The 14,482-nt window shown below is 39.9% G+C and overlaps 1 protein-coding gene across 4 annotated transcripts in view; it reads left to right on the forward strand.

Annotated features, from left to right (window-relative positions):
• Positions 1-12,748, forward strand: part of gemin2 (gem (nuclear organelle) associated protein 2) — a 28,951-nt gene extending 16,203 nt beyond the window's left edge. For all 4 annotated transcript variants that reach the window (XM_068039258.1, XM_068039255.1, XM_068039257.1 and 1 more), the window contains exons 7-11: positions 4,122-4,166; positions 7,325-7,393; positions 8,635-8,745; positions 10,724-10,782; positions 12,511-12,748. In XM_068039258.1, the coding sequence (XP_067895359.1) occupies positions 4,122-4,166; positions 7,325-7,393; positions 8,635-8,745; positions 10,724-10,782; positions 12,511-12,547 (321 nt within the window). In that variant the 3' untranslated portion in view covers positions 12,548-12,748. The remainder of the gene's footprint in view (positions 1-4,121; positions 4,167-7,324; positions 7,394-8,634; positions 8,746-10,723; positions 10,783-12,510) is intronic.
• The last annotated feature ends 1,734 nt before the right edge of the window (positions 12,749-14,482 follow it).

Consider the following 14,482-nt stretch of genomic DNA (forward strand, 5'->3'; position numbering starts at 1 on the left):
AGAGACGCTGTCTTGTTCCAGGTTCAGTTGCAATCTGCAGTCTGTCTTTAAACAGTCCTGTCTAGTTCAAAAAAAAAAAACCTGCGTCAGCAGGTTAGTCATGTGCCCAGCTGGTTTACCCACTCCTGCATTTGTGATTCTCCATCTTAGCAAACACTAGAATGCGGGCTTTCTTACACCTCCAATGTCTGGTGATCAAAATCCATGTGGGTTAATTGGACCAGGGAGTAGTTGCTTTTTGTCTCCACGCACTGTCTCTTGGTATGCAAATGCCCTCCAGCCAAATGTCTGCCGATCTCTTTAAACAAGTCATTTCTTCACTCCAGCAACAGTTTAAAATTAATGTTCATATATTAATATGCCTCATTCTCGGCAGGCAGGGGTCTTCATGACACTATTCTAAAGGATGTGATAAATGGTCACTTGGATAATCTGATTGGGCATAGTCAACCGGGATTTATGTCTGGGAAATCATGTTTGATGAACCTGTTGGAGTTTTTTTGAGGATGTTACTAACAGAATTAATAAAGGGGAGTTGGTGGACATAGTATACTTTGGATTTTCAGAAGGCTTTTGATAAAGTGCTCCACAGGAGGTTGGTTAGTAAGGCACATGGGATAGGAGGTAATATATTGGCATGGATTAAGGATTGGTTAACAAGCAGAAAACAGAGAGTAGGAATAAACTGGACATTCTAGCATTGGCAGGCTGTGACGAGTGGGGTACCGCAAAGATCAGTACTTGAGCCCCAGCTGTTCACAATATGTATCAATGATTTGGATGTGGGGACCAAATGTTGTAATTCCAGGTTTGCAGATGACACAAAACTAGGTGGGAATGTGTGTTAGGAGGAAGATGCAAAGCGGCTTCAAGGGGATTTGGACAGACTTAGTGAGTGGACAAGGACATGGCAGATGGAATATAATGTGGAAAAATGAGAGATCCTCCACTTTGGTAGGAGGAACAGAGGTGCAGAGTATTTCTTTAAATGGTAAGAGATTAGAAAGTGTATATGTACAAAGAGACATGGGCGTCCTCGACAATAAGTCACTGAAAGCTAACATGCAGGTGCAGCAAGCAATTAGAAAGGCTAATGGTATGTTGGCCTTTATCGCAAGGGGATTTGAATACAGGAGTAGCGAAATCTTGCTTCATTTGTATAGAACCTTGGTTAGACTGCACCTGGAGTACTGTGTGCAGTTTTGGTCCCCTTACCTTAGGAAGGGTATTATTGCCATAGATAGAGTGCAACGAAGGTTCACCAGACTTGTTCCCGGGATGGTGGGATTGTCCTATGAAGAGAGATTGGGGAAACTGGGCCTGTATTCTCTAGTTTCGAAGAATGAGAGGTGATCTCATTGAAACGTACAAAATACTTAAAGGGATAGACAGGGTAAATGCAGCTAAGATGCTTCCCCTGATTGGGGAGTCTAGAACCAGAGGACACAATTTCAAAATAAGGAGGAAGCCACTTGGGACCGAGATGCGGAGAAATTACTTTACTCGGAGGGTTGTGAATCTTTGGAATTCTCTACCCCAGAGGGCTGTGGAAGCTCAGTCACATGTTTAAAGTAGAGATTGACAGATTTCTAAATATTAATAACACAAGGGGATATGGGGATAATGTGGGGAAAAAGGCACTGATGTGGATGATCAGCCATGATCGTATTGAATAGTGGAGCAGGCTCGATGGGCTGAATGGCCTACTACTGTTACTATGTTCCTTGGTAAAGACAGATGCAAAGTATTCATTTAATGTTATGCCTCCTGCCTCCATATGTAGATCCCCTTTTTGGTCCCTAATTGACCCCACTACTCCTCTTGCCACCCTTTTACTATTAATGTGCCAACAGAAGACTTTGGGATTCCCTTTTATATGAGCTGCCAGTCTCTCTTCATACTCTTTATATGTCTCTTATTTGCTTTTTCACTTCCCCTCTGAACCTTCTATATTCAGCCTGGTTCTCCATTGTATTATCTACCTGACATCTGTCATAAGCACATTTCTTCATCATCTTCATCTCCATCTCTTTCATCATCCAGGGTGCTCTGGATTGGTTAGTTCTACCTTTCCCTTTCATGAGAATATGCCTTTAAAGTGCCGAAATATCTCCTCTTTTGAAGTTAGTCCATTTTTCAGGTACCATTTTTCCTGCCGACCTTTGATTCCAATTTATCTGGCCCAGATCCATTCTTACCTCATTGAAGTTTGCTTTCCCCCAGTTAATTATTCTTCCTCTGAATTGTTCTTTGACCTTTTTCCATAGTTAACCTAAACCTTTTGATTTACAATGATCGCTGTGGTCTCCTACTGACAGTTGATCCACTTGGCCCACCTCATTCCCAAGATCTGGGTCTTGTTGGACTGGAAACATACTGCTGTAGAAAATTTTCCTGAACATACTCTAGGAACTGTTGCTCCTCTCTGCCCTTTACATTATTAGCCCAATTTATATATTCTAATAAGTAATTAGTACTGTTTTAACCAAGCATTCTGGCTTTTACAGCCAGAGCATTTATTTCCTTAGCGGTCAACAAGGTGAGTGCACAGAGGGTAGTGCTGCTTCCATGAAACAGATAGGCTGGGAAGCCTTTGATGTGAAAAGGAAAAGCTCCAGCCATAGCGAGATGAGTGGCTGCTCAAATACTCCTTCTCAGAGTGCTTTCACTGCTTGACAGGTGATTGCCAATCTCTTGGAAGTCACTACATCTGCCTTGCACTTCTCTGCTGTCAGCCTTCACCATGGCATGGGAGCAGCTTATGCAACTCTACCTTGCACCTCTGAAGAACAAGAGAAGCAGCACCAGCTACCTTCTCCGCCACATGCAGCTCCACAGGGCAGAGGGGATGGACATTGAGGTCCAGCTCCAAGGAGGTAAGACTCAAATACTTGACGTGTGAGTACCAGTGCCTCAGGAGGCTCAGGCTTTCACATCAGGTCGTTGCTGACATCTGAAGCCTCCTGGAACAAGACCTTCTTCCCAGTGGAGCAGGTGGGCACACTGCCAGTGGCTATCAATGTGCCTGTCACTGGAGGTCCATTCCCACCCCTCAGGACTCTGCCTGTCCCTGAAGTGTGCTCTCTTCTGCAAGGAGAGAAAGCAGAGAATTCTGAGTGTTCGAAATTACTTGTCCTTCCTTCCTAGCTACACATTTGTGGACGGTGACTGTGAGGCATGGGTGTGAGAGAAAAATAGGATGAGGTTGAGTGCTGGGTGTGAGGTGACTGAAAAAGGAGGAATGAGTGGAGTTGCAAGGAATGTTGTTCTGAGGCATGCTGTGCAGGAGAATGCTGGGCAAGTCAGATAAGTGCCTTTGCAGCTTTAAGGTGCTATTCTAGTCACTTGCCATGCCCTCCTGAGGTCCTGGATCCTCTTGGTGCACCGTCACCAGGTTGGAGGGACCACCCTTCTGTTCCTGACTTCCTTGGCCACTTTCACATGTACTTGCTTAGTTGGAGAGGCTGTCCTCTTCCTCCCATCCTTGGGAAAGACCACCTCACTGCAGTCCCTCAGATCCTGCAGCAGGACCTCCAAGTAAGAGTGAGACCCCCAGGGAGCAGCCTTCCCAGGTCTCCCCTCCATTCCTATGGTTGTTGCAGCCTCAAAAATCCATGTGCAATTGAACCTTTCTGACCCATGCAAAGGTCCTTTTAATTAGAAATCCTTCCTTTGATAGATCCAGTGCGTCAGCCCGCTCATCCTCTGATTTGGCTGGTGCACCCAGAGGTGGGATTCTAATCTTGTGACTTAGTTAAAGAGCCATGGCAAAGCCCGCTACAGATCCCAACGGATTCCTAACTCCCTACAGGTGCTACTGTTTCAGCAAGAACCATCAGTTGAAAATTCTGCCTATATCATGTTTCCTTATGCATCCTCTTCAGTTCATCTGGGACTTAACCAGGGATCTGTGAAATCCTTATTATGTAGAGTTTATCAGTTGTGTAAGGAATATGTTTTGTAAGATGTAATTGATTGTATATCTGTACTTTTTGCTTTGCACATATTTTTTAAAAAAGTATGAATAAGTATTTAGAATTTTGCTATCCTTTTGAGAATTATACCAAATGCAAATTTAATGCAGTGAGTTTGTTACTATAGGCAGTTGGTCTATTTTACAGGTGGGGTTTCCTCCGTTGTTGAGTATTGTCAGCAGAATGAGTCAGGTATGTGCATTTTTCTTTTTTCCTTAGCAATTGCTTATAATATAAAATCCGCTTTTTAGTAGTAAGAACTTTAGACATAAAAACATCATAAGTTCTGATCTACAGCCTCAAGATCAAAATCTTAAAATTTTAGGTCTTTGAGCTGCAAGCACATTCTAATCACAAAGTTTCTAAACCAAGCAATAAGTACACTCTGGCCTTTGAACTTGTGCATATTTAAAATAATTAGACCCTGTGGCTTGAAAGAACACTGTTGCAGCTTAGCAAAATATTGCGTTCTCCTTTACATTGTATAAAACCTCATTCTTTGTAAAAAGTACATCATGTGAGTATTACCAAAGGAGATCCACTAGTAACATTGTTAAAAAGGTGCAGCAGGACATACTGGTTGCACAACAGATGTCCTAATTTATTATAGGTGCAAAATTAATTTTAAAATGCAGAATGCTTCTGAGCTGCAACCTGGCCTCACATTCTAATCTGTCAAACAACAATTAAAACTCCAACTTGCCCTGAACCTGTCTGATTTTAAAGGAAGGACCCCACTGCACCTTACCAAAATAATACATGGTGCATTACATAATTTGATGAACTTGGGCATGTTTCCCCCAAGGATGATGTATACACTCAATGGAAAGAGGTTCAATTGCATAAATCTCTGAAAATACAAGTGTAGGAAGAGAGTGTTTTTTCTTTTAAAATATGTGTATGGAGTACTAGAGCGAAGAGGCGATTCTAAATTTGTACAAGGCAGTGATTAGATCAGTTACTGTGCAATTTTGTATATCCTATTTAGAAAGGACATTAAAGCAATAGAGAGCTTGCAGTGCAGATGCATCAAGATGATGCCTAGGAACGTAAACTTATTGTTACAAGGACAAACTTAAGATACTGGATGTATTTCTACTGGAGCAGCGACGGTTAAGAGGATATTTAATTGAAGTTTTTAAAATTAAGGATTTTTATTGGGTGGTAAATGCAGAACTGTTTGCTCTAGTTAAGGTGAAGCAACAAACAGTTATAAATTTTAAATGCTGAATAACAGAGGTTTGGAGAACTTAGAGATTTTAAAACCTGGATTGTTCTCACTCATGGGATGTAAGTGTGACTGGCAAGGCCAAGGTTTATTGCACATTCCTAAATGCTCTTGTGGTGGTGATCTCTTCTTGAATCTCTGCAGTCTCTGTGGTGACAGTACTGCCACAGTGCTGTTAGGTGAGGAGATCCAGGATTTGACCCAGCATCAACGAAAGAACAGTGATATATTTCCAAGTCAGGATGGTGTGTGACTTGGTGTTCCCATGTCCCCGCTATTCTTGCCCTTCTTGCAAATAAAAGTTGTGAGTTTGGGAGGTGCTGTTGAAGAAACATTTGGCGAGTAGCAAGTGCATCTTGTAGATGGTGCACACTGTAGCCACCTTGCACCAGTGGTGGATCGGGTACCAATCAAGTGGACCGCTTTGTCCTGAATGGGATTGAGCTGCTTGAGTGTAATAGGAGCTGTACCCAACCAAGCAAGTGGTAAGTATTCCATCACAATCTTGCCTTGTGCCTTGTAGATGGTGGACAGACTTTGGGGAGTCAGGAGATGAGTCACCTGCCGCAGAATACCCACCTCCACAGTATTTATGTGGCTGGTCTAGTTAAGTTTCTGGTCAGTGGTGACCCTTTGGCTGTTGGTGGGGGAATCAACGATTGTAATACCATTGAATGGCATGGGGAGGTGGTCAAAATCTCCCTTCTTGGAGATGGTCATTGTCTGGCCTTTTATGTGGTGTGACTATTACTTACCACTTATGATCCCAAGCCTGGATGTTGTCCAGGTGTTGCTGCATGTGGACATGGATTGCATCATTATCTGAGAAATTGGGAATGGAACTTAACACTTTTTTAAACTAATTTATGGGATGTTGCCATTCAATAATCTCCCTCATTTATCCTATTTTACATTAATTTCTCTATTAAACAGATTTTAAATATTGGAAATAAAATACATAGCACAATAATGCATTCCATTACACTTTATAATTACCTCATCAAATGTGTAATATGCAAATACACATAATTATGGAACTCAAGCATGAAAATACCTCTAGCATTTCTGCAATACTCTAATAAAAATGCAGTTTAACTTCACGGTGAATTAGTGACCCTGAATTACATACAATAAAAGTATATCTTCAGACTCGGCACAAGTAATACCATGGGGAAGTTTTTCATTTCAGAAATTGTAATATAATTTATAAAGAGACTTTTCCACCCACTGAATGTTCATCCATTACTCCTCTGTCGTGAAAGCAGTTATTAGCTGAGGTACCATTCCATAGATAGGTGTATTGGGTTTCCCTACCCATATTGTTGCAGAAGTGTCTCTTTTTTTTACATGATTGAGCTTTTATTAAAATTGAATCTCACCCCACCCCAACCAAATTGGGTTTCTCAATCTAGAGGACCCCTTGCTGTCTTTTTTTTTCTATTTCCTAACCTGCGATGACTGTGCCAATTGATGCGCCCACCTGCTGCCTCAGCATAGACCAGCTAATAAAGCTGGCTCAGTGGTATGCCAGAATTGGCCACTGATTTATAAGGGTAAGCTGTATGTGCAACTGTTGAGATGCAATAACCATGATACTGCAGGCATTTTAGGGAAAAACTTAAATGGATGAACCATTAACATCCAAGTGTTCTTAATATGTATAAAATTCACCAGTGATATTTCAGGACAAATTATTTAAAGTGTGTAAATATTACACGAGATTTGAGAGTCTTTCTCGTAAATGGAAGAATCTCTATAATACTTTACCATTCAACGTTCAATTCAAGGTGCTTGTGTTTTTTGAATGGGTTCGTGGTAAAGCCTGTTTATAGATTAACTAAATGTAGTTGGTTACTAGTTTTTATTTTCAATCTGTGCCACTTCCACTGCTCAGAAGAATGAGAGCCAGCATCATGTGACAATTATGCTTAATCAGTTGTCCGTTTTAACAACGCATTAATTGGTAGTTGAAATATTTCAGTTTTGTTCATTCTCTTGCAAGATATCCATACAGAGTGCACAAGTGCTCCTTGTAACAGATTCAATTCTACTTCAGTCACTTGTAAAAGTTTTAGTGAACAGAAACCAGCCCATTCTTCATTTGTTTTTTGCTGTTTTCCAGCCTACAGTATTTAACGCATTGGAGTATCTCATTAACTGGTTTGCAGATAAAAAATTATATCCAGAATTAGTAAGTGATTTCTTGTCTCTGTTAGACATAGCTTTTTGATATGGGGTGGAAACACCTTATTTGGTATACTACTTGTTGCTGTAAATGAGCATAAATCATGTATGTGTATAATTTACTTCGGTACTGAAAAATTTTCTCCATCCTCTACTGCTTGGTCTACCAATGCCTGCAGCACCTGTAAAGGCAACTGGCTACCAGGCTTCAGTTCACGTAGAGATATGCCTAATCAGAAACTTAATTCATTTTTATATTTTGCGAACATTAAAGGCCTTTTCTCATCCTTAACTTTTTTTTTAATGTACACTCAAATCCCAGTACTAAATTCACCCAGTATTGTATCCAACTGCATTTTAATGTCCCTAATTCTTCGATTGGTAGATTATTCCAAACATTTATCATCTTTTCAGTAAAGACATTTTTTCTCATTTTTATTTACTGTGCTCTAATTTAAATGTGTTCTGACCTAGTTTACCTTGAACTAATATTCTGGATTTATCAGGGATGAGTGACATGAGTTACAAGGAAAACCTAAAACAACAAGGACACTATATTCTCAACCTAAGATTTGGTGGGATTTGATAGAGATTTTCAAAATTATCTAAGAAATAGAGAAGGTTATTTCATGGTTGATAAATTGAGGTCAGGTGGTAAGAACTTGCTATATAAAAATGTAGATTAGATGAAACTTTTCCTAGCAGAGTGGTAGTTGATGCTAAATAGATTACAGCAATCAAAAAGGGACTGGCTTATAGTTAAAGAAGATTAATATAGGAGGGTCTGGAGAGAAATCAGAAACATTAGTTGAATTTGGGGGAAAAAAAGCAAGAAAATGTAAGATCTGAATCTTGTGCCTATTCCCCCATTGCAACTAGATCAAATTTTTTCTGATGTAGGCCCCTGACACTAGCAAAAATTTCAGTGGACAGTATCCCAGATACCATTGTGTAGATCATTAATCTAGATTGTGAAGAGCATGATTGGATCCCTCTGTAATTACCACTTGGTTAGATTCTATAGCTTAAGAGCCTTTGACCTTTCTCAATAGTTCATTCCCTTTCTAAGGGTGGTCTAACCAGACCATTAGGAAGCCTCAGCATGGCCTTTTATAGATTTATACTTCATTGTTCTAGTGATATATCCCAGCATTTTATTTCATATATTTGCTATTGCATTGCACTTGAGCATTATAAAAATGTATGGAGGTTGCTGCAAAAAGTCAGTGCTGTTTCAATTTTTCCTAGGGTAGATGGTTATATGCATTGTTGGCCTGCATAGAAAAGCCATTACTACCTGAGGCCCATTCTCTTATTCGACAGCTGGCTAGAAGATGTTCTGAAGTTCGTGCTAAGCTAGTAAGTATTTGTATTTTTAGGCAATATTGTAAAACGCATGAAATTGTAAAGGCTTTGTTCGACAATGGAATTTCATCCTTCTTGCACCATTTCATATCACTGAAATTGATATATTTAATATAGTCAAGTGGCATTGTATCCTATTTGTGCACAAACAAATCTTGTTTTTCTATCCTGCAAGACCAAAAGCGTAATTACTGCAGTTAGTTACTGAGTATTGTTGCAAGTTTGAGTCCACATTCTATTACTCCAGTGCACAGTAGATAGGAGCTTCCATGCACTATGTCACTCTGCTGTCTGATGCAGCAGAGATCAGAAAAAAAAACTGGACATTGCCATCAGGAGCAGCAACCTTGTTGCCACACAGAGTGCAGTGGCAGTGCAGTAGATGAGATTGATGCAACAGATTCAGCAAAAGGTAAAAGAACTAGAATATATCCATTTCAGAGGTTCTGTTAATAAATAGGAAATCAGAACTTCTGAACCTTTTTTGTTTTATCCAAACCGACTGCCCTTTTTTATTCTTCAGGTTTTTTTCCCCCCTTCCCTGAAGTCATGCTGCGGTATGCTTTCAGTATCACACTCCCATGTGGCTATTCTTCCTGTGAGTCCAGACAGTGTGTATCAGTAGTTTATATGATTGCTGGGGCATTACAACTGAGCCTGAGCCAGTCCTCAACTAGTGTCCACTGTTGGATATCCAACAATCAGGATTATTTGGATTGGGATTTGGATTATTTCTTAATACATATCATGGACACTCAGACCCATTTATAGCCCTTACTGATCGACTGCAATTGAGGGATTGAACCTGGGGCTTTCCTGATCTAAGAATCAGCTGCTGCTACCTTAACCAGCTGACCATTCAGAGAATTCAGAATTGCATTACTTTGTTTGTTCGTCAAGATTCTTGTCATTACCTACTTTAGAAATATAAAGGCTGGTGCAATGTTTGTTTGTTCCTGAAAATAGAGCAGGTACTCTGAACAATTGATGAAATTATTAGTGAATTTAAAAAAAAAATAATGAAGTTACTAATTTCATTTTAATATTTCTACTCATTAAATGGAGAAAATTATATTGACACAATTTGGTAGTGCATCTATGCATGAAGATCATAAGATCATAGGAACAGGAGTAGGCAATTCAGTCCCTTGGCCTCTTCCATCATTCGGTTAGATCATGGTTGATCTGTAACAATTCCACCTATCTGCCTTGGTTCCATAACCCTTAACAACCTTGTCTAACCTTTTGCTTTATGAGGAAAAACCTGGGAGTGGTTCTGAAAAGGATACAATAATTCAATTAAATAAAGTGGGTTAACAGATTGAAAGTAAAGAATGGCAGTGAACCTCTGGAATCTGCATAGTGTTGGTGCAGAGAGATGGGAAACTAGTTAGTCAGTTTTATATATTGTGAACAGACAGATGCTGCTTATCCAGAAACTTTATGGTTTTGTTAAAAAGTAAAATGGTTTTGTTCAATGGTTTGCTTTACCATCTTTGCTTTATAATGATGAGATATTGTGCATTTGATGAATTCTTGGTGGCTTGTCACAAAGGTGACAAAAAGGCTATCTATTGACTGCTAAAAGAAAGATGTAGTTATGTATGTAGAATGGTGGCTGGAAGATGCTTGACGACTACAAGAATGATCAAGAAGATGACACTGGTGCTGTGTAGTTGCACTTTTGGGGAATGAGAAGAATGATGGGAAAGAGTTGGATAAGTTTACCCACTTTTTTTTTAAAGCCACACTCTTGCCCATCTGGTCTGCCATCTGAATAGCCAAGAAGGTTGGTTGCTCAAGCTGCCACCATCACCAAGGAAAGGTCAAATGGCCAGGCCACAGCGACATGTTTACTTTTGTGTATTGTAAGTATCCCAGTGTGTCCTGTCTCTCCAAAGTCCACTGCACCCACTCCTAAATATCTGCAAAAAAAACCATGATTTTCACTACTTTTTCTTTTTCCTTCTAGGAAAATCCAGAAGGTGCAGAATTATCAGCAGTGAATTTACTCATTTGTTTGGTTGCCAGGTATTTGACAACTTTCTTCAGACTTGACCTCTGTAGGCTTGAGTTTGTCAAGTTGGAGAGTCTGATATTAACTGAGGGATATCTCCTATCCATATAAAGGTGGACTAGTGCCAGTAATTTTACTTGCTTTGACAGTATTTGTATTCTTTTCCAATTTTTGTAATGTTGCAATAATTCCATTCATGGTTTTAGGGACAAAAAAAATACATGTAGTTAATCATGTTCAAGAAAGGAGGGAAAGAGGAAACTGGGAACTGTAGACCAACTAGCCCTGTCATCCTGTTCACCATCAATAAGGGAGAAAATGCGAGAATCTATTAAGGACATGTTAACAGGGCACTTGGAAAATCACTATGATTTGTCAATATGATTTTATGAAAGGGAAATCATGTTGGACAATTCTGAGGTTTTTGAGGGTGAAAGTAGAAGGTAAAATGAAGAGAAACCTGTGGATGTAATATATTTTGGTTTCTTGGAAGGCATTTGATAAAGTGCCACACAAGGTTGTTAGATGACTTTGCAGGGTTAATATTTTTAGCATGGATTTAAGATTGGTTAACAGACAGAAAATAGTAGAAATAAATGGGTATTTTCAGGATGACCGGGTGTAACTAGTGGAGTGCCACAAGAATCAGTGCTTGAGTCTTGGCTATTTACAATCTATATCAATGGCTTGGTTCAGGCAATATATCCAAGTATGCTGTTACAAAGCGAGATGAGAGGAGGATGTAAAGGAATATAGACTGGCTAAGTGATTGGGCAAGAAGGTGGCAGATAATTTAGGGAAATGTGAAATTATCCAATTTGGTAGGAAGAATGGAAAAGCAAAATATTAAAAAGTAAGATGATAAATGTTGGTATTCAGAGGGATTTGAGGGTCCTTGTATATAAATCACAAAGTTAATATGTGGTTCTGTGAACAATTATGAAGGCAACTACTACATTGATCTTTATTGCAAGGGGATTGGAATATAAAAGTAAAGGAGTCTTGCTGAAATTATATATGGGGCTTTGGTGAGATCATACTTGGACTAATGTGCACAGTTTTGGTCTGCCTAAGGAAGGATATACTTGTCTTAGTCAGGGTGTTGCGAAGGCTCACCAGCTTGATTCCTGGGTTTTGATAAACTGGCAGGAAACAGTAAATGTAGCATGGGGGGACGCGGAAAGATTTGTGTTTGAGTATCAAACAGTTGGGACCGCTTTGTTGAGAATATATTCTGGGACTTTCAATTTACAAATATCCTGTAATTATTTTTGGTGGGCCTCTTGAAACGTCCTCGTGGACCCATCCCCAATGAGAACCCCTGATTGAGTGGTTAAGTTAGCAAAGCTGCTTATTTCTTGGTTTGTCTGGATGCAAAATAGCATGTGATGTTTTGATGCTTTACACGGATAGTGTGTGTCTGTGTATGTCTGACCAAATAAGATACAGACACATGCAGGAAGTCAGGTATAGGTAGCATTGGTAGTCAGATTTCTTTTCCCTCCTTTTTTTTTCCCCCCCCCCCCCCCCCCTTTCTTCCTTCCTTTCTCCATCCGTCCGTCCGTTTAGGATCTTTCAGGATGAATTTACATTGAACAAAAGGCCATCTTTTATTTGTAACTGACTGTTATAGAGAGGGGAAAGAGGGACTTAGGGGAAAGAGGGACTTTACTCAGTCGGCAGTGGTTTGTGCTAATGTCTCAATGTAAATTTTGTATTCTTAAATTGATTTTCTTTTCCAGGTATTTTGAACAGAGTGACCTTGCAGATAATGATTGATGTGATCGGATTCTGGAATAGGAATACTAGTTATAATTTTCAACCTTGCTTATGTTACAATTTTTTTTTAAAATGTAGACCTTTTCTATTTTGCTGACGCAAACTTAATGTCTTGAATTTCTTTTGAGGATATTAAATTATCTTGCAGGGGTATATTTATATCTACAAGGTAAAATGAATCAAAGATTAAAAACTAATTGTCAAATAGCTTTGTTTTAAATAAATAATTTGACTAGTTTTGGAATTGTCTGTTACTGACTGAGAATTCTAATAGGTAGTTTAAAATTTGCTGAGACCAAAGAATTGATTTTCGGCTTTAAGTGTATTCATCAAGTTCCATTTGATTTACACAGGTTTTCAGAAAAATGGCTACAATTGTCATAATTTAATTATATGTATCCAGTCACTCTTCGTCATCTTAAAACTATACATGGATGAAGTTAAAACTGCCGTTCATTTTTTTAAAAAAAATTTCTCTGATCTCTGCTGAACCAGAGAAAACTCCTAAGCAGTTTTTGGGGGGAAAAAGATCCCAAAGTCTGCTGTTCGATAGGGAGTTCAAGGGTTTTGACCCAGAGACAGTGACGGAACGGTAGGATGATATGTAACTTGGAGGGGAACTTGCAGGTGGTGGTGTTCCCATGCATCTGCTGCCCTTGTCCTTCTAGATGGCAGAGGTCACGGGTTTGGAAGGTGCTGTCGAAAGAGGGTTGGTGAGTTGCTGCAGTGCATTTTATAGATGGTACACACAGCTGTGTGTCAGCAGTGGATGGGGTTCCAATCAAGCGGGCTGCTTTGTCCTGGATGGTGTCAAGCTCCTTGAGTGTTGTTGGAGCTGCACTCACACAGGCAAGTGGAGAGTATTCCTTCACCCTCCTGACTTGTGCCTTGTAGATGGTGGACAGGCTTTGGGGAAATCAGGTGAGCTACTCGCCACAGAATTCCCAGCCTCTGACCTGTTCTTGTAGCCATAGTATTTATATGGCTGGTCCAGTTAAGTTTCTGGTCAATGTTAACCCCCAGGATGATGTTGGTGGGGATTCAGTGATGGGAATGCCATTGAATATCAAGGGGAGATGGTTAGATTCTCTCTCGATAGGGATGGTCATTGGAACATTGGGAGTAGGCCATTCAGCCCATCGAGCCTGCTCTACCATTCAATACGATCATGGCTGATCTTCCACTTCAATGACTTTTTCCCACACTTCCTTCATATCCCCTTATGTCATTTGTATTTAGAAATCTGTCAATCTCTGCTTTAAACATACTCAATGACTGAGCTTCCAGAGCCCTCTGGAGTAAAGAATTGCAAAGATTCACAACACTGAGTAAAGAAATTTCTCCTCATCTTGTCTAAGTGGCTTCCCCCTTATTTTGAAATTGTGTACCCTTGGTTCTTGACTCCTCAACCAGGGAAAACATCTTCGCTGCATCTACCTTCTCTATCCCTTTTAAGTATTTTGTAGGTTTCAATGAGATCACCTCCCACTCTTCGAAACTCTAGAGAATACAGGCCCAGTTTCCCCAATCTCTCTTCATAGGATAGTCCTGCCATCCCAGGAACAAATCTGGTGAACCTTCGTTGCACTCCCACTTATGGCAATAATATCCTTCCTAAGGTAAGGGGACCAAAACTGCACACAGTACTCAAGGTACGATCTAACCAAGGTTTTGTACAATTGAAGCAACACTTCACTATTCCTGTACTCAAATCCTCTTGTGATAAAGGCTAACATACCATTAGCTGTCTTAATTGCTTGCTGCACCTGCATGTTGGCATTCAGTGACCTATTGACGAGGACACCCAAGTCCCTTTTGTACATCTACACTTCCTAATCTCTTACCATTTAAGAACTATTCTGCACATCTGTTCCTCCTACCAAAATGGATAACCTCACATTTTTCCACATTATATTCCATCTGCCATGTTCTTGC

The sequence above is a fragment of the Heterodontus francisci genome, chromosome 9, assembly GCF_036365525.1.
Source record: "Heterodontus francisci isolate sHetFra1 chromosome 9, sHetFra1.hap1, whole genome shotgun sequence".
Taxonomy (NCBI): Eukaryota; Metazoa; Chordata; class Chondrichthyes; order Heterodontiformes; family Heterodontidae; genus Heterodontus; species Heterodontus francisci.